This window comes from Scheffersomyces coipomensis (assembly GCF_036884675.1).
Source record: "Scheffersomyces coipomensis strain NRRL Y-17651 chromosome Unknown DFJ63scaffold_4, whole genome shotgun sequence".
In the NCBI taxonomy this organism is placed as follows: Eukaryota; Fungi; Ascomycota; class Pichiomycetes; order Serinales; family Debaryomycetaceae; genus Scheffersomyces; species Scheffersomyces coipomensis.
Genome location: NW_027042895.1, coordinates 1,401,595 through 1,422,061, shown reverse-complemented (window position 1 = coordinate 1,422,061; position 20,467 = coordinate 1,401,595). Strand labels below are relative to the sequence as shown.

At 30.9% G+C, this 20,467-nt stretch overlaps 9 protein-coding genes across 9 annotated transcripts; 4 read left to right on the top strand and 5 right to left on the bottom strand. All coding sequences in view use genetic code 12, as the record gives it.

Moving 5' to 3' along the window:
- Positions 1-224: 224 nt before the first annotated feature.
- Positions 225-4,223, top strand: GIN1 (chromatin-modulating protein; the record flags this gene model as incomplete). Its single annotated transcript, XM_064908739.1, has 1 exon — positions 225-4,223. The coding sequence occupies one exon, from the start codon at positions 225-227 to the stop codon at positions 4,170-4,172; it is 3,948 nt and encodes a 1,315-aa protein (XP_064761955.1). The 3' UTR covers positions 4,173-4,223.
- A 195-nt stretch (positions 4,224-4,418) lies between these two features.
- DFJ63DRAFT_313737 (uncharacterized protein) lies at positions 4,419-6,557 on the bottom strand (the record flags this gene model as incomplete). The annotated part of the gene is made up of 1 exon (XM_064906224.1): positions 4,419-6,557. The coding sequence occupies one exon, from the start codon at positions 6,555-6,557 to the stop codon at positions 4,419-4,421; it is 2,139 nt and encodes a 712-aa protein (XP_064761954.1).
- A 609-nt stretch (positions 6,558-7,166) lies between these two features.
- Positions 7,167-8,318, bottom strand: KRR1 (ribosome biosynthesis protein). The gene has a single exon (XM_064903679.1). The coding sequence runs from the start codon at positions 8,253-8,255 to the stop codon at positions 7,254-7,256; it is 1,002 nt and encodes a 333-aa protein (XP_064761953.1). The 5' UTR covers positions 8,256-8,318; the 3' UTR covers positions 7,167-7,253.
- A 185-nt stretch (positions 8,319-8,503) lies between these two features.
- DFJ63DRAFT_313735 (uncharacterized protein) lies at positions 8,504-8,860 on the top strand (the record flags this gene model as incomplete). The annotated part of the gene is made up of 1 exon (XM_064906223.1): positions 8,504-8,860. The coding sequence occupies one exon, from the start codon at positions 8,504-8,506 to the stop codon at positions 8,858-8,860; it is 357 nt and encodes a 118-aa protein (XP_064761952.1).
- A 1,410-nt stretch (positions 8,861-10,270) lies between these two features.
- GIN4 (protein kinase) lies at positions 10,271-14,254 on the top strand (the record flags this gene model as incomplete). The annotated part of the gene is made up of 2 exons (XM_064905114.1): positions 10,271-11,777; positions 11,820-14,254. 2 exons carry the CDS (start codon positions 10,271-10,273, stop codon positions 14,252-14,254), a joined length of 3,942 nt encoding a protein of 1,313 aa, XP_064761951.1.
- Positions 14,255-14,353: 99 nt separating this feature from the next.
- On the bottom strand, positions 14,354-15,559 carry DFJ63DRAFT_163711 (uncharacterized protein). The gene has a single exon (XM_064903680.1). It carries the CDS (start codon positions 15,307-15,309, stop codon positions 14,515-14,517), a length of 795 nt encoding a protein of 264 aa, XP_064761950.1. The 5' UTR covers positions 15,310-15,559; the 3' UTR covers positions 14,354-14,514.
- Position 15,560: 1 nt separating this feature from the next.
- On the bottom strand, positions 15,561-16,686 carry NEP1 (18S rRNA pseudouridine methyltransferase). The gene has a single exon (XM_064903681.1). The coding sequence runs from the start codon at positions 16,495-16,497 to the stop codon at positions 15,739-15,741; it is 759 nt and encodes a 252-aa protein (XP_064761949.1). The 5' UTR covers positions 16,498-16,686; the 3' UTR covers positions 15,561-15,738.
- A 188-nt stretch (positions 16,687-16,874) lies between these two features.
- Positions 16,875-19,139, top strand: DFJ63DRAFT_335918 (uncharacterized protein; the record flags this gene model as incomplete). Its single annotated transcript, XM_064908288.1, has 1 exon — positions 16,875-19,139. One exon carries the CDS (start codon positions 16,875-16,877, stop codon positions 19,137-19,139), a length of 2,265 nt encoding a protein of 754 aa, XP_064761948.1.
- A 114-nt stretch (positions 19,140-19,253) lies between these two features.
- On the bottom strand, positions 19,254-20,242 carry RPL37B (60S ribosomal protein eL37). The gene is made up of 2 exons (XM_064907057.1): positions 20,215-20,242; positions 19,254-19,658 (listed from the first exon to the last, which is right to left on the bottom strand). Exons 1-2 carry the CDS (start codon positions 20,219-20,221, stop codon positions 19,393-19,395), a joined length of 273 nt encoding a protein of 90 aa, XP_064761947.1. The 5' UTR covers positions 20,222-20,242; the 3' UTR covers positions 19,254-19,392.
- Positions 20,243-20,467: the final 225 nt, after the last annotated feature.

Here is a 20,467-nt window from a genome sequence, read left to right as displayed (position 1 = left end):
TTTATATACAGGATAACACAAAAACACGTAAATTATAATAGTAAACAAACAGTTCGCGCTTTAAAGGGAAAATGTAAAGGAAAAAGGCAGCACAAGTTGAAATGAAGTTTGGCAGCACAATCAATACTTATCATTACCATTCATCAATCACTGGTTCATATCATATCATATCATATCATCATCCAGTAAGTATCTACTAGTATCAATCAATTAGTAGAACAAATATGGACTTATTAGATGGTTTAGATGAAAATCTATCATCTACTCAATTGAATCAAATTCAATTGCTGTATAATAATGATGAATCTTCTTCTTCAGACGAAGAAGAGGAAGGAGAACACCAGATATCTCATAAGCAAGATCAATCTAATGATCAATCAAATGATCTTAGATTCAATTTCGATATTGGTGCCCTTGCAAAATCATTACTGAAAGATTCAGGTTTGAATCTTAACCTTTTAAATGGTATAAGGAAAAGATTAACTGGTGATGATAACAAAAATGAAGAAGAAGTAGAGGAAAATGAGGAAGAGGATGATCATGTGAATCTGAATCAACTTCAACAATCAACTCAAATAGAACCTACTCAAGAAGTATCAATCCCCTTTGATTTCAATTTTGATAATTCAATGTTAAAGGATGAAGATGAAGATCATGAGGATACTCCAACTTCAGGACAAGAAATTCAAAAATTACCTCAATTAGAAATAGATGCATCTGAATTCATATCCAATGAATCTTCAACTCAAGTCATACATAATAATAATAATACTATAAATGACACTCAACCTATAATTTCGAAACCAACTACTGATTTAAACTCATTATTCTTATCTCAAGATGATGATGAAGAAGAAGAAAATGATCAACATCAAAGTGAAAAAGAAAATAACTATAAACCATTATCAAAGGAAGAACGTCTAGCTAAGATTGAAAAACTAGCTCAAATAAAAAGACAACAACGGTTAGAAAAAGAACAAAAAGAACAACAATTACAAGATGAACTTAATACCACTACTTTAACTGATGAAGAAAATGATTTAAATAATGAATTCAATGATTCAGTAGTTTCAAATGCCAATCCTACTGATCATGTATCAAGTAAACAATTAAAAGAAGCTGAACAATTCTTAAATGTTCAAAAGAGAAATAAAGATATCAGACCCGAATTTGAAAAGAAAATTGTATTTACTAAACAAAAATTATTATCTGCGTTTAATGATGATGATGATGATGAAGAACAACATCATACTCTTGAAAAGGAAAGTTCACCATTAGGACTCTATGATCATCATAGATCTAGCCCTCATACTTCTCCAGTTAAAACTATATCCAAGAAACCTATATCTTCAGATGAAGAAGAAGATGATGACGTAGATGAAGAACTTGATGTGGTAGCTTTAATTAATAAAAAACCAACTGTTCAACTGCAAACTCAAACAAGAAATCCCATTGAATCATATGCTCAAAATTTAAAACGTCAATTATTTTCATCACCCACAAAAAGTGATAATGATGAACGTGTTAATCAAAGGCTTATCAATTTAGATGATTCCGATTCTGATTTAGAAATCAATTCATCATCACCAATTAGAAACTCTACTAATTTACCCAAGACAAACATCAACAACAATAATAAATTCGTAATACCAGAACTTTCAAAAGATCAAAAGATAACTATAAAGCAAAAATTCGTTAAGAAGAAATTATTAAATTCAAAATTACCTCAGAATCTAGTAGTTAAGAATTTAGGTCATAAGACAAATCTAAAGGAATCCAATGACTTTTTATTGAATTTACAACGTGCAAATATCTTACAATTGAAAGCGAATAGAACTAATGGTGAAACCGCCGTATTAGAAGAAATGGAAAAAGATGAAGAAGTTATGGGATCATTATTGGAACAAGAAATGGAAAGAGTTAGACGTATTAGAGTACGTGAAAAATTAAGAGAAAAGGCTAAATTGGCATTACTTGGTAAATTAAAGGGTAAGAATGGCGATGATGATGGTGAAGAAGAAGAAGACGATGCTGTACCTGATAGTGATGTACCTGAAAGTGAAGTTCCTGATTCAGATTATGGTTCAGATGTTGGTTCTGGTTCTGATGCTGATAATGGCGAGCTTATAGATTACGAAGCTGAAGAAGATTCCGAAGAAGGTGAAGAAGAAGTGGACGAAGAAGACGAAGGCCAACCTGAAGTTTCACATAGAAAATCAAAGAGAGTTATCTTATCTGATGATGATGAAGAAGGTGAAGTAGAAATGGAAGATAATGAGGATTTATCAGAATTGAGAAATCACGATGATAGTTATATGTTTGGTGGAAAACAAGATAAAGAACATGATCATAAATTAGAAGGTGTCATAACGACTGCAAGTTCACAATCATTCCAAAACAACCCATCTGAGAATATTTTATCAACTTTAAAAGAAACTCAAACTCTTGAAGACGAAGACGACGATAATGACAATGAACATGACGTGTCTAGATTCAACAATGACAATTATGTATTATTCCAAAATTTGAAACCAAGACAACCAAGTCAACAACAATCAACTCAAATTTCAGAAGATTTAGCTAATAAATCATTCAATGATTTCCCCCTCACCTTACCTTCATTCCGTGATATTAGTGAACCAAATACTCAAAATGATTCCATAATCTCAACCCAAGCTGATACTATTATAAAAACTCAAGTAGATGCAAATATGACTACTCAAGTTGACGATGCTGAAACTCAAGTAATTGAAAAACCTAAGAATGATGAATATGATGAAGAAGATGAAGATGTTATTACTCCTTCCAAAGTTAAAACTGGTAGAAAACTTATAAGGAAGAATACGTCTATATTGAATGATATTAATGAAGAAGAAGCTGAAGAAGAAGAAGATGAGGTGAATGAAGAAGAAGAAAAAGAAGCTATGGAATTGAAAATCAAAATGTATGAAGAGAAGATTAGAAAGCAAGAATTAAAACAACGTAAGAAGAGAAAGGAATTCGAAAGACGAGGTCTTAAAGATATGGTTGAAGGAGAAGCTGAAGAATCTGAAGATGAATGGAAAGGGTTAGGTGGTATGGATGGTGAACTTTCTGATCAAGCCAATTCCGATGATGAAAGAATGATTGATAATGATTTTAATATCGATTTAAAAGATGATGAAATCAGAAAGAAATTCATGGAAGATTATCAAATTAAAGATCAAAAGGAATTAGAAAAGTTATTAGATGATATTAAAAATCATAGATTAACTAAGAAAGTTGCTGGTAATGGATTAGATCTTGAATTAAGTGATGAAGAAGATCAATTGTTAGCAGCTTATAGAAAACAAAGATTACAAGAACAACGTGAAAGATTAGCTGAAAGTAAAAAGATGCACGCCTTTGTGAAGAGTGAAAAAGCCAAGGCCTTCTTTATGGAAGAAGAGCCTACGATTATCAGATTACATGATGATGAAGAAGAAGAGGATGATGAAGAAGAAATAGAAGAAGATACTTCAAGTAGAAAATCTAAGAGTAAAAGTCCATTCACTGGAGAAGATGGTACAGATGGAGATGATGAAGAAGATGATATCATTGAAAAGGAACCTCCAGTCAAAAAGACTATTAAAATTGAAGAATCATTTGTTCAAAGACAATTATCATTTTTACATAAGAATAAAGATCATGATTATGAAAATATTCAACGTATTTCAAATAAGCAACATGGAATTGATTCTTCGGATGATGAAATTATTGATGTAAAAGAATTAAAATCGAAGAGTTTAAGTAATTTAACTAGTAAGAGATCAGAAAGTCCGATGACAATTGTTGAGGAACCAGTTGAACCAGAGTCAAGAAAGAGATCAATCGATGAACTCCATGATACTGATGTTGACGATGACGATATCATGCCATCTTTCAAGAAACCATCCATTATCGGTTCATTCAAATCCTTCCATGAACAACAAGGAATTCAAATTAAGGATGGTAAAAAGCATTTCTCTGGTGTTACCATCAGTAAACAATATAAAGTTGCGTCTGGATCCAAGGCTTCTATTACATACATGTCCAAGAAGACTGGTAGTTCCAACAAACCAATTAAGAGTTTGAAAGAGAAGAGAATTCAAAGAAGTATCAATAGTTCTAAAGCTGAAGTTAAGAAGATCTTCTCCAATGAAGGTTTTGAATAGATAGATACACCCCCAATTAGCATATTTTTAAATTAAAACTTGTATATTAGATAGAATATTTATATATATTAATGCATTAGACCAAAAGATTGAAGTACCTGAGAAAAAGGGTATAAAATGTGTGTAAAAGATAAAAGTTACAATAAAATGTAAGAGGAAAGGAAATGAAAAAGAATTCTAATTAATCGAGATATATAATTCAAGAGTCATTATAACGCAACCTTGAAACTGAACTATATCTGATTTCTAAAAATCATCTAATAAACTTTGAGAAAGAGCTTCTCGAAGCGATTGATGACTTACTCTACTCATGACAGGTTTTCTAAACACACTAGAAGAACCATGTTGGATGATACGAGTATTGTTGGGACCGATGGTCAAACTTGAAGCATAATTCCCTCCGCTGGAACCACCACCACTTGGGATTCTGATTGGCATACGTTTCCTTTGTTGGTCGTTTGGAATGGCGATTGATTTGCCTGGTTTGGTTTTCTTCTTCATTTGTTTGATCTTTTCGGGAGTTATGGTTTTTGTTTTCGGTGGTTTCTTGTTGATTGGGGTGGAGGTGGATACAGTTGTGGTATTGACGAGATTCATGAAACTTTCAGTCAATGATTTTCCAATAAGTTCGATCGTGTTTGTGGTTGGGGTATTATTTTGATCTTTTGTAGGAGTAATCATGAAAGGATTCTTGGATGGAGAAGGTAAATTAAAATTAAACATTGATGAGAAATTCGATTTTGATGGTGTGGTTGGTAATGGTGATTCTGGTGCTTCATTTACAGGAGGCAATGGAGTTTGCATTTGTTTCTTTATATTTTCATTACCAAGAATGATATCACTTAACGTTCTCTTTGGATCATCATCTTCAAATGTAACCCTTTTCTTCTTTCTTGAATAAATAGCTTCTTTAGTAAGAGCAGCCAATTGAGAAGAAGAACTTAATTGAATGTTTTCAATTGGATTATGGATCTTGTAACTTGGTACGAATGAAGGGGCAGGAAGATAGGTGGGTGGAAGTTGTTGAACATCCTTGACATAGTATTCTTCATCAGAGAATAATTCACTATTGAATATACTATCAAATGATGCTGATTTCTTTAATATGTGAGGGAATACTTCATGTAAATCGATTCTCGATTTTCTTAGGTAATTCTCAAAATTATCACTAATTTGATCTTCATCATCATCATCATTATTATTATTGTTTTTGTCATTGTTGTTATTATTATTATTATTATTATTATTAAGCATGCGGTAATTAGTGTTATGAGGAGAAAATGCCGAGATATCAGAACAGATAGATAAATTATCTAAATCAATTGGAGAATTTAAATTTATGGAAGGAGTTGGAGATTTTTGATATTCATTTACTTCATCAAACATTTGTAAATCATGTAAATTACCAAAACTAATGAAATGTTTAAGTCTATTGATTCTTAATTGATCACTATCTTCTTCTTGAGACTTTAAACTCGAACTTGCAAACCCAAAGATTCCACTACTATGAGCTTCAGGCAATGAACTTGATCTTTGATGATTGGTCCCGAGATTCATTTTATCATTGCCTTGAAGTGTAGGTGAAGTTGCAGCAGTATCTGTATCATGATTTACATTGTTGTTATTAAGATCATCTTCATCATTGCTATTATGATTAAGTTTGAAATCACCACCTTCATGTAAGTTCAAATCAAGATCACTATTATTGATCATAGTGGATGATTCAAATGTACTGGTTGACATTCTCATTTGGGGTATTATAGGGGTATTTTGAATGGATGAATTTGTTGATGATTCAAGATTGTTTTCTAGATTCTTAATCATGAATGATGAGCTATCATCATAGGCAATGGGATTGATATTAAATATGCCTGAAAGTCTATACTTTGATTTCTTTTTATAAACTTTCTTACTATTACATCTTATTGGTTTTAATTGTAAATTGGATAAGGATACTTTATGTTTCACTTCAGGAGCAACATCAACCATATCAACATCCATGCTGTTCAATCTTGGAATTTGTTCATAGGAAGTCATAGTATAATCATTGGTGGATAATTTCTGTAATAAGTATTTATATTCTTGAGCCAAGTTTCCAAATGTAGTTAAATTAGTAACGTTATCATTTGAATTTAGATTTGATTCGATATAGAAGGCCTTTTCATATAAGTTAGTGAACTCCTTGAGATAGGTATAATTATTCCCCATGGCATCTCTAATGTGATCTATCTCATCATCGAGTTGAGAAATAGTATGATTCTTTGATGCAATTGTTGATAATATGGATGCTGAATGAGTGGCAGTTAAGTAAACATCATTTGATTTGGCTTCAAGCTCATCAACAAAGGCAGTAATCTGGTCTAGCCTCGAGGAAGTACCATACATCGAACGATATTGCCAGTGGATGATAGGTTAGTTGGATCAGTAACTGATTCTGAGTTGAGATATAGATCACTTGATCAATGATAATACAGAAAGAAAATCTTTTTATTTAAAGATTATTTACACACCAGGGGGAAAATAAAATAAAATAAGACAACAAATACCGAACTTTATTATCCATTATACCAATTTTACGAAAATACCCATTTAAGAAAAATTCCTATAATAAAGAGGGATCATCTTGATGAGGTTACACTATAAAGAAATTTGCAATTTAAGCTATATACAGGTCAAATCAAAACAAACAAAAATTGAGCTGCTTTCCTAATTAGGCAATCACTTAACCCTAAAAAAGAGCAAATCGTAAATATTGAAAATTTTTAGTATTATAGGACAAAGCAGGGTCAACACAAATTTAATATAAACAGTGATACTAACACGAAATATAGGGATAGGGATTAGTTTTTGTAACGTGAGAGGTTACCCAATTAGTGCTTTTGGTTTGCGTTTATAGGAAGTGACCAATTTTGACATTACTTTTAAGCTTTTTTAATGCGTTTTAAACCTGTTTAAAATATTTCATTGAAATATAAATTACAATAACAATAACAATAAATACTATGACATTAATATACAACGGCTATACAGTCTATGCTATATGATTGTCGTTTCAAAATAAATTACGACTTCTTCTACTTCTTAATCTTCACTTGATTTCTTATCTTTCTTATGCTTCTTCTCTTTCTTTTCCTTCTTTAATAACTTATTTTCATATACTTCTTCAGTTGGAGCTTCATAATCTTTTTCTCTTTCTTGCTTTCTAGCTTCAGTTACTTCTTCTTGTTTCTCACGCTTTTCATGTAATTGTTTCTTAACTTTATCTCTCTTACCTAAGAAATATTCACCACTTTCAATTTGTAAATCAATCTTTCTAGGAGTTGGAGCAGGTGGGAATGGAGTGTAAACCTTCTTTTCTCTCTTGGTGACTTTACTCTTCTTACGAGCCACATTTCTCTTTTTGAAACTAGGTAAGAATCTTGACCAATCTTGTTCAGCTAAATCTGGGTTTTTCGATAATTCTTGTTTAATCATTAATTCTTTAATATAATATATAGGATGAACATTTCTCATACAATCTTCCACTATTCTTCTTACTTCTTTTAACCCTTTATATGGTCCCATACTACTTACAGTATTACCTTGAACCAATATATAACATTTAGTTAATAATTCCATAGCTTTTAAAGTATTACCATTTGGTCCAACCAATCTTTGTCTTCTCTTTATGAAACGATCTTTATTATTAACGAAATTACCAATCTTGATCACATCACATGCCACATCATCTTGTAAGATTTTAACTGCTTGAGGAAATGGAACTGATCTAGCTAATAATTTAATTAAATCTCTAGCTTTTAAAATAATAGCAGGATCAAATGATTTGGTGGTGGTTTTAACAGTCATAGAACCTTCGACTAAATCCAATTCACACTTGATGAAATGTTTATCCAATGCTCTGGTGACTTCACTCCATATACTTTGTAAATATTGTTCTCTATATTTGGGGAATAAGGTCATAAAAGTTGATTCTTCAGCAAAATGAAGTCCTGATGCATTATCTTCTGGTTTGAATTCATCTAATTTCCATTTATCGATATCTGGAGTATCCCATGGTTTATCACGATTGTAACTAGAAACCATTATGTGTTATATATATATATGTATGATATTGATGTTGATGTTGATGTTTGATATTGTAGATCTATAATTACTGATATTGAAGAGATGAGGATAATTTTTTTTTACCTGGAGTTGAAAAGAAAAAAAAAAATGCCAGCGACTGCATATAAAAAGTACACTATAAAAAGATTTTTTTAAGATGAGTTTTTAAGTATGAATAGTAATATAACATTAGCTAGAACATATCTAATAGATCAATAGAATTAAGGATGACTCCAAAAGTAAAGAAATCAAGTAATATACGGCACGAAACTTCTAAGGGAGGTGCTAACAAAATAGCGAAAGGGAATTCAAATAAGATTAAGAAGAGTAGTAGTCATAAAGTATCAAAATCACAATCCAAATCAACCAAGGTTAAAATAGCTAGGTTGAATGCTGATGTTAATGAACTTCATGAAATAACCCAATTATTAGGCCAGAATCCAGCTGAGAAACCAAAAAGTGCGTTGGATGTTAATAGTTTGAAAGAAGGGTTGAAGGAAGATCAACATACGAAGGCTCAAGCCAAATTAGTTGATCAAGATTTAACGGCTCAATTAGAATTGCTTACTGGAATGGGACTCTAAGAGTATTAGGTGATCCTGTAAAATCAGACTAATGTGTGTCCAAAATAATGGTTGTTTCATATCGTACTTGATATGTAAAAAGATTATAGTTTTATAGTAAACTAATGTATTATAATAGGTTAAATTTAGTTCACTATGTAGAATTGGAAGTGAGTTGATGTGATGAGAGAACGAGAAGATCTCAAGTTGTGCTTCGTCTTGCGGTTGGTTGCATTAGGGTACAAGAATTTACACTCAGCCGCTGTGAGTTTCATAACCGAGATAAGTAAGAATATTATTTAGAACGAAAGATCTATGTCTTGAATAATATAAATGAGGCACACATATCAGATAAGATACTTAAGTTGTAAGTTGTCTATTTATAATGTTTAATAATTGGTAGCGAGGAAGTGAAGTGATTTGAGAGATCAGTAATTAAAAAGAGCTACCAACCAGATGTGGCTGAATTGAAAAAAAAAAAAACTATATTCTCTAAGGTACAAAGGATAGGGGTTAATTCAAACTTATCAAGTTGTAATTTCTAGAACAATCAATTAACTCCTTTTATCAACTTTAACTTAAGCTGTAGCCTAGATGAATTTTTTTACAAATTGATTATTAAATGACGAGCAAGCATTATAAACAGAACAGATGAAATAAATTTCATTTCATTTCATGTTAATTACTAAATTTAACTGACTAACTTGCATAACAGCTAAGCATCAGGGTAAGAAAATAACGCTTTGTATTTGACGAAATAGTATCAATTCATACAGAATCCGGTAAACTACCATTAACCATTAATTCATTAATTTACCCAAATAGGAAACCCTCCTTTTAAGACGCGACGCGTGTTTAGAAAAATTTTAATTCAAAACTGGTGGAAATGTAAATAAAGGAACCAAACTGCACAAAACAATTTACAACCAACTCAATCCCAAATTCAAAACTGAATAGAAAATTTTTTAATTTTTAAGATTTGAATCCATTTCACCTTTGAAGAAGTGATTAGTTACAGTTTACATTCTACTGGAAGTCCATACTATTAACGACATTAATTGGAATCAGAAGAAATCAATCGGTTAGAACCAATTATCCAACCAACTGTTTTTCGTTCTTTTCCTATTTACAACACACCCACACATTATCATCTATCTTACTTATCATTGCATCAATCAATCAATCAAGATATCGTTAGTACCATCGACTCCAGTGCTTCTGTAACTTATTAATCAATCAATCAATCAAAGTATATAACAGACTATTCATTTGAATTATTCATATCCATACATTCGTTCACTAAAACCCACTCTCATTTCGTCTGTCGTCAATTTCATCAAATCAAATCAAATCAAATCAATTCAACACGCTCATTTTCACCAACAAGCTGTCGATCAATCAATCAATCCGATCAATCATATATAAACAACCATGGCATATCATTCTAGGCAGAACTCGATATCGTCATCGATAATATCAAGTTCCAACGTTGGACATCCTCAAAAAATTGGACCTTGGAAATTAGGTAAAACCTTAGGCAGTGGTGCTACAGGAAGAGTCTTATTAGCTACCCATCAAACCACTGGTCAAAAAGCTGCCGTCAAAGTAGTATCCAAATCAGAATTACAAGATGAAGATAATCCTCATAAAAAATCAAACAATGAACCTGGATTACCTTATGGTATTGAAAGAGAAATCATTATCATGAAATTATTAACTCATCCAAATGTCTTACGTTTATATGATGTTTGGGAAACTTCAAAAGCTTTATACTTAGTATTAGAATATGTTGAAGGAGGAGAATTATTCGATTTATTAGTTGAAAGAGGTCCATTGGATGAAGCTGAAGCCATTAAATATTTCAGACAAATTATATTAGGTACTGCTTATTGTCATGCCTTAGGGATTTGTCATAGAGATTTAAAACCAGAAAATTTATTATTAGATGCTTCTTTAAATGTTAAATTGGCTGATTTTGGTATGGCTGCTTTAGAAAGTAATGGAAAATTACTTGAAACTTCTTGTGGTTCACCTCATTATGCTGCTCCTGAAATCGTTAGTGGATTAAAATATCATGGTGCTGCATCTGATGTTTGGTCTTGTGGGGTTATTTTATTTGCTCTTTTAAGTGCAAGATTACCATTTGATGATGAAAATATTAGAAATCTTTTATTAAAAGTTCAAGCTGGTACTTATGAAATGCCAGATGAATTAAGTAATGATGCTAAAGATTTAATCAATAAAATGTTAACCGTTGATCCAATTAAAAGAATTCCAACTGAAAAAATCTTACATCATCCTTTATTAAATAAATATCCAATTCCAAATGAAGATTTAATTAGTGTGAAATCTTTACCTCATCCTGAAACAGCATATAAATCTTTAGGTTCAGCTAAAAATATTGATAGACAAATCTTATCTAATTTATCAATCTTATGGCATGATAGAGATGAACAAGATATTGTTAAATGTTTATTAAAAAATGGTCAAAATCCAGAAAAAACATTCTATGCATTATTAATGAGATATAGACATAATCAAGATAATCAAAGTACCACAAATACTCCTCGAAAAGGAAGTATTAGACGTAATGGTTCAGCAAATACTCCAAAAAGAAAAAGACAAAGTCAAAAAAATGTTTCAAGACCAACTTCATTTCAATATAGAAATGGTAATCCAAATAAAATCATAAATGGAGCTAATGGGAAAATACTGGCTTCTTCAAGTGTCAATAATTCTCCTCGTAAAAGATTTTCTTATGCTGCTCAATCTCCAAGATCTCCTTTCAGATCTCCTAGAAAATATGGTCAACCTTTGGAAGATGCAAGTCGTTTACCTGTGATTCCAAGAAATATCTATAATGAAATCAATAATGCTCAATCATTTTCAAATGTGGGATCTTATCAATCAATGCCACCTTCATTACCTTCAAAGGATAGTTATTTAACTCATGCTAACAATACTAATAATAGACCCCAAGCTAAGGAAAATCCAATTGTGGATGAAGTTAGTTTAATGACTTCAGCAAAGATAGATAAACGTAATTCAATCATAAAGAAAAGCAATTCCAGGAATAGATTATCCAAGAGAATGTCTATGCGTGCCTCGATGACTACTGGTTTGAAGAGAAATTCCATTACTATGAAATTATTATCTACTTATGCTAAATTATCTGGTGATAATGAATGGGAATATGTTGATAAACAAGCTAAAAGAACTTCAGCTACATTTGCTACTTTATGTGATAAGATTTTCAATCAAGAAGATTATAATGAAGATGATGAAAACTTAGTCGATGAAGAAGAAAAACAAGCTAAAGAATATGAAAGATTGATGGAAATTGAAAGAAAGAAATATGAATCTGAATTAAAAGCTAGAAAAGAATTAGAAAAGAAAAGAAAAAGAGAAAAGAGAAAATCATTATTAAGTTCTAGAAAATTAAGTATTTTAATTAGAGATGATAATGCTGCTGAAGGAGCCAATAATAGTGAACATGATATTACTTCCAATGGTAGTGAAATAAATCAACCAAAGAGACAATCTAAATATGCTCCAGCATTAAGATCATTATCTGAAGGTAATCCAGTCTCAGATGAATTAACTCAACAAGATCTTGATAATTTTAAACGTAGATCGGCCACTCAACCAATTCCAAAGAGAAGACAAACTCCAGTATTGACAAGAAGACCAGTATCTAAATTAGATCCATTATGGCAAGCTTATGAAAATGAAGAATTAAACAAAGCCAAAGACGCTTTGGAAGCAGAATGGAGACAAAATAATAGAAACAAGAGAAAGTCGAATCGGGAATCGATTGTTCATAAGAATAATAAGAGAGATTCAATGATCTCAGTTATTGATGATCATGTCAATAATAATGGTCAAAGAGTATCTCGAGAAAATGATTATGAAAATGATCCTCATTATGAATTACCTGAACCGGATATGGATGATTCCAATTTAAGTGAAGAATATCAATCAGAAATTAGAAAATCTAGATTATTAAATTCTCAATTAAACTTAAAGGGTAGTTTAGTCAAGAAGGATTCTAAACAAGAACCAAAAACTTTAATTGGTAATGTTAAGATTCCTAATGTTACTAGAAAATCCAGAAACTTCACTAATTCAAATAAAAGATTATCAGTTTTATCAATGTATTCTACTAAGGAATCATATCATGATTTAAGTTCCATCATAAATACTCATGCTGAAGGTCATGAATATGATCATGACCATGATGCACCAAATGGTACTTTACCTGGTTTAAGAACTAGTTTCGCTGATAGATTAGATAAAGCAGGATTGGTGGAAGAAGATGATGATGAAGAGCCATTGGATGAAGGTTCAATTATGGATTTTGAAGAACATTTGGCTAATAAAAGACAATCATATTATGGTCCAACTAGTAAAAGAAATTCAAGATATAGTAGTGTGGTTAAAAGTAATGGTCAAAGACCTACTTCTAAATTACCTCAATTACCTACTGATGATGAATTAGAAGAAATTGATGATTATACATTTGCTACTAAGAATGATGCAGTTCATAATAGAAAGAGTCATAGTTCTTCCAAACATCATTCAACTAAACCTTTGAGTGATGATGAAGATGATGATGATAGTGCGTTATTTGATAATATCAAATTACCAGATGCTAATGGTCAAAGAGATTCAGTAGCAACTAGTAAAGCTGACTCTAACAGAAGAAAACCTAAATCCATGTTACCAAGTGCAGAATCTATGTTAATACCTGATATGAGTAAAGTACCTAAACATAACAACAATTCTCAACCAAAATCAAAACCACAACCATATCAAAAGGTCCGTCAACCAAAAAGCAACAATGGAATTCCACCTACTCCACCAACTTCAAATACCAATAAGAAACCATTGGCTGATGCCACTAATAAACCAGAGGAAAAGAGAAGTAGGAGTATATTCAGAAAATTATCATGGGGATCTAAGAAAACTATGGATGAACCAGTGGCTCAATTACCATCACCCGCTGATTCAAGAGCTGGTTCTATCGAAGTTAAGAAATCAAGTGGGAGTGGATTCTTTGGATGGTTCTCTTCATCAAGTAATTCAAGAGTTGATGGTGACTTCAAGAGATTCAATACTATACTTCCAAAATATGAAATGTCAACTGCTTTATTTGCATTATTAAATTCATGGTCTAATTTTGGTTTAAAGAATTTGAAAAATGATTTACATGGTTTTAATATTACTGGATCAATCTCAACTAATAATGCATTTAATTTAAAGAGTTGTAAATTCAGAATTAAGATTAATGCCAGAGATTTTAATCAAAAATCAGAAATTGTTTGTGCTAGAGTTAAAGGTTCAAAGACAACTACTGATACTTTGTTCAAAGAAATTGAAAAGGTTTTACGTAAAGAAGGAGTATTGGATAATTAATAACTGACTTTTTTTATATATAAATATTTATTTTTTCATACTATTGTATATTTAGATTATTTTTAATTTTAAAAATTTTAAAGATTTTAATAACTACGAAATGGTTTGTTTTTGTAATATAAATAACAAATATATTAATTAAATAATTAAAAATAAAGAAACATCAATGATAAATTAGGTTGTAAGGGAACCATGAAATTTATACAATGGGAATTCTTTATGAGGTTTTGTAAAATTCTCTAATATAAAAAAAACAATAATTATAGTTCTTCTTCTTGTTCAACACTGACCTCAGCATTGGAACCATTCTCAATTACAAGAACAATTTTATTTTCGTCTTCTCTATGAGGTGGAGCAGCTTTAACTTCTAAAGTTCTTTTAGGAACAAAAGTAGGACCAATAGTACCAGTAACTTCACCATAACCCCATTGAGTGATCATTGAAGTAAAAGCAGTTGCTAAAGCAATTTCTTTATCAATTTTACTTTCATCAACCAAAACTTCAAAATCTAATTTAAATTGTCTCATAAGCTTAACTTTGGCAATTCTTTCTCTGGTTTCTTCAATACCCCCATTTGGATTAATAACTTTTTCCAAGCATTTAGAACCAGTAGTCCAAGAATATTTAGCACCATCATTAAGGTAAAAGCTTCTGAATGCACCTTTTAAACTAATATCAGAAATAATATCTCTATGAGTAATACCAACTTTATTATGAAAATCAAAAGCTCTTGAAGTAAAACCAACAAAAAGAGTAGCAACCTCTTGTCTTTGAGGATAAGTCATCATTGTCCAAACTGGATTCATGGATGATAATCTTTCAAATGAATAAACTTGGTTACCTTGAGCGTCAAAGACTCTAATTTGTCTTTGCTTATCTTTTCTATTTTGACGAACAAAAAATTGAGTGGGATAGTTGGTAAGTGGGATAACTGAAGCAGCAGATATCTGTAAGTCTAAAATATCACTTAAATTTAACTTATCTAACACATAAGCACCAGCGGTAAGACCAGCGGTTAAACTATGAACTGCACTGGATTGTAATATATGAGCCATGTTCTTATTCTCTTTAGCTAGATGGTTTGACTATTATATATTAATTGACAGTTATATGATAAGCAGAATGCAATAGACTGTTCTTAAGAAGATAATAAGTTAAGGAATGAAAAAGGAAAAAGGAAAAAGGAAAAAGAAGTATAAATAAAAGAAAATTACTCTAAATTTTGCATTTGCAACTATTTATACTCAGCGGTTACAAAATAGGCAAAGCCAATAGAAGCAAAAAAAAAATTTCGGCGATCTGCTACCGATATCTCTATGATGCACAAATGAATTTATTAATGAAAGAGTTTTTATATATATAAGTATGTAAGACTATATGTATGGATGGAGTAGTCGATATTACAAATGATAAAATAAATGTACAATGTCAGTAGAACTAAAGAATAAATTGGTGATGGGAGAAGAGAGGGGGTTCATTATTGATTAGAAAATACCCCAACTGTCTTCACAACCATGACAGAACTTAGAACAAGCAACAGAAGCCGATAATGGATATTCAGAAAGACCGATTTTTTCATCAACATATTCATCAGCGAAATTATCTTTACCTCTGGCCATGGCACCGACGAATACACATATACTTTCATCTTCATCTAAACTTTCAACAAAATCTTGAACTCTTCTAATCTTAGCATCAAATGATAAAGTAATCTTACGACATTTGGCCGGTAAATGATCAGTAACAGGATTTTTAATCACCTTTAATAATTTTTCTTCTGAATTAACTGAACGAATACTTAATTTATGTAATAATTGAACCATTAAACCAGAAAATCTCTTAAACGTTCTTGGGATTCTAACACTTGGATTAACCTCTATCAAAACTCCTCTAGCGGTATGAATATAAACTTGTAATTTACCTGCTTTATTTATAGGAGAATCCAATAAGGTTAACAAACATTGATGAGTTATATCTGGTCTAGCTTCAGCGATATCTCTCCCCATTTTTCTTAAGAGACCTTGATGATCATCACAATTTAAAAGAGCATATTTATCACCCCCTGGACCTCCAGTATTCATTTTATGAGTTTCAAGACATGCTTGGGATAAAACAACTATTAATCTTTTGGTATCTTTATCTTTTGAACTAAGAGGAGTTGGTTGAACTGGTACAAGAGAAGCAGCTGGGGCTGAAGTTTTCTCTGTAGTTGTACTACCATTAGTAGTATCTTGATTTGTCATTGTGAAAAATATAGATTAAACCTTTGCTATTTAGGTGAACAACGAATATGAATGAAAGATAACCTCTGACTATCTTGTAATCAACTTCTTATGAACTAAGACGATACAAATCTATTCAAACTATTAAAGTAAAGTAAATTGATAAACTCAATATACATATCTCCCCTGCTCAACTGAAAGATTTTTTTTAATGTCTATTTTGGTGATCGGTGGGATGTTCCGACCAAGCGCGTGATCTTGCATGTGATCACATACCCTCGAATATCGCGTGTAATGAAAATAAACCATTTTTAATAATATTTACAGTCAAAAGGCTGATCTGTAGGAAAGGTCTTTAAAGGCAAGGGAATATGATAATATAGCATTGAGATTGTAAGATGTCCAATTCAGACTTTGATGATGATGATGATGATGAAATCTTACAAGCTGTGTTGACAGGGACAGCAAATGTAAGTGGTCATAAAATTATACCGTCAATGCAACCACCAATACAACCACGTCAATCAGCACAAGTACAACCACAACAAACAACAACAGCTGATAATGATATGCGATCTAGAATATTTCAAGCAGAAGGTCAAGTGGCTATACTACGAGCTCAATTAGAGAGTGCACAACGAGAACGATTGGATGGAGTCAATAAAATACGAGATAATTTTAATCAATATAAAAAGAATAGTGAAGATCAAGTTCGAATTCTAAAGCATGCAGTTCAGAAATTAGAAGATGAAAAGAAGTTTTTAAATAATGAATTGAAATCGAATAGTTATAGTAAGAAACGGAAAGTTACTCCTATTCGAACTCAAGGGAAAGAGATTATGGGATCCATTGATATTGATATTTCAACAAGTTTAGATGATTCTAAATCTAGTAGGGGCAGTACTCCCATGAGATCTTCGAATACTTCAATGGAACAAAAGTCTACCCAACAACCATTACCCCTGCAACAACCGATTCAAAGGATTATCAAAATTCAAAATGATTCATCATTATTTGCTGATCAAATTTGGAATCATTGTATTATAGGAAGTAAACGTACTACATTAAGTTATCTAAGTAAGATCAGTGTTAATTTCTACATTGACATTCAAGATTTAAAAATCAAACAACGGATCCCGATCTCATCCTCTATATCTGAATATATCATGTTAAAGAAGAGTTTACGATTAGATCAATTAATCAGTGAATTTTGTCTAACATTGATCTCATTGATTGAGATTTTAATCGAACGGAAAAGTATTATTAGTGTTCCATTTTTATTATCGTTGATTCATGGATCAATCACATTCCGACCTTTGGCCATCACGAAACATTTAATTGAACAATTATTAATCCGATTAAATCAACTTAGTAATAAATTTGCATTTTTATTGGATTCGAATTTGAATGAAGAGGATTATATCAATTATCATGATGTCCCTCATCAAATCATGATCATTGAGAAGTTTATCTTTATAAGTTGTTTAGACATCATGGAGAAATTAATCAGTTATAGTTCATTATACGATCCGAAATATATTCGAAAGATTTGGAATGGGGATGAAGGATATTTATCAGTGGAATTGTTTTTAAAGTGTTTACCGGATAATCATGAACGATTTATGAATACGGGTCAAATCAATGTGATGTTTAATTTTGTGGAGATGTTGATTTCATCCATTACAGAAGATACGTTTGCCTTTAATGATCGTCATAAACGAGTAGCGGATGATACCATTATAAACTCCTTATTAAAGATCTTTCTTATTGATATACCGATTAAGGAAGATTTCATGTTTTATGGATTAAATCGAATCATTGGTAATAATAATGATTTTGAAAAGATAAATGCTACTATACCTGAAACCAAAGATAATTTAAATAATTTTATAATCTTGATTCCCCAACCTATCCCGATTGAATTACTTAATGGACGAGAAGATAGTAATGAAGATTATGAATTGAAATTAAATCATGAATTCCATTTATTAAATTTAAAAATCAAAGTCACGGAATTATTTGAATCATTTATAATTATCAAACAATCGATTGAATTTTTAAAATCAAAAGAATATTTCAAATTGATTATTCGAATCATTGGGTTTGAACAGATTCATATCATGAAATCCCCTCGAAGTCAATTCAATTCATTACGAATTGAAATCATATCACGATTCATCAAGATATTAAACTACTTAATCGTCAATAATAACGATCATCATGGGAATGAGGAAGGTGATGAAGATGATGATCAACTTAATCTTAATGAATTGATATATCCTGAAACCATGTATGAATTATTTGTCGTATTACTGAGGATATCATTTGGATCTGATTCTTTATCGATTGATGCTCATAAACTATTAATTAAAATCCGATCACGAGGATATTTAACCGAACCGATATTCAATGCTTGGAGTGAATTAAAAGCTCGAGAATTAAATCATGTGAATGGAGGTAATGGAGGACAATCAGGGAAGGTATTGGCAGATATAGAAAGTGATTTTGCTAATGGATTAGAAATCCCATATGAATCAGAAACAGTTGAATTAGCACGAGAATTATTAAATTTATTTGTTAATCATGAAGAAGCGGATAATTTATATTATAATATGAATTATGATGGAGATGAAACCTTTGATGAAATGGATTTAATAGAGTAAATAAAATTTTACAATCAATAATAAATACAAAATGAAATATGGTTTTTATATTATATATATATTTTTTAATGTAATGACATAAAGGCTAATAAAAAACGTATAGATATTCAACGATAGATTAAACATCGGATAAGCAATAAACACCTTTAAATTATATTTTTATATAGTATATGGAGGGGGTTGTTTGTTTGTTTGTTTGTTTGTTTGATTTATGAATTATATTAAATTATGGAACAAGAAAAGTTTTTTAAACTTAAGCATCTTTATTTTGAGCTTTGGCAACACCAGTTTGGAAACCATTTTTAAATCTTCTTGAAACATGTTTTAAGTAAGCCATTCTACCGGTACCGGTGGTATGTCTTCTTTTAGCTTTTAAAGCCCAGTTGTGAGATCTTAATTTAGCAGCTGGGTAACCACATGAAGAACAGGTCTTCTTTTGAATGTGGAATGAACGACGACCACATCTGTTACATAAAGTGTGGGACTTGTTATGACGTTTACCTAAAGATGGAGTACCTTCTATAAAAGGTGTTAGTAAAGTTATATTTTTTTCATTTGAATTATACATAAAAAATGTATAAGATGAAGAAATTATGAATGTTTAATAAATATGGTGGTGGAGGGTTTAACGTGATGATTTGATTGATGAGTTAAATAGTTTCTAGAGCTTATAAATGATGATGGAAGTGGATATGACATTGATTGGATTACTGAGGAAGTTGGATGATGACTTGGTAACTAGTTGACTATATTTTTCATGATCTTTTACTATTATGATGACTTGATATAGAATGTTGATAAACTGTAGTAGATTAAACTGAATGGTAATCGATTATTAACCCATGATACTTGGAATCTCATACTCTAATAAACTCTTATAGTTGTTCTATTATACATATTTCATTAACATTATTGATGGATGATAGTTGATGATGATGATGATGAAAAATTCTTTCAATGATTGATATACTATGGATTAATTCCTATTATTATTTAAACATTCATATGATTTCCTCTGGTGGTATCATTGGCATTGACCTAGTCAATACCAATAGACTATCTGATCTCTACGTACTACCCATGTTGACTTATTCTTAATTAATGTGATAAATTGAAAAGAGTATATATTAAAATTTTTAACTACTAATTTTTTTTAAGTATTTTTTTTCTCTCTTTCTTTCAGTTCCAGAGTGGTAGTGCTGTATTGGATCCTTAACTATGAGTGAGCCTTGTTAACTATGGAGATTTCAGTATTGAGTGCGAACCTTTTCTTAACTATGGGAATAAATGACACAAAATATAATTGAATATCACGTACTGTATATAAT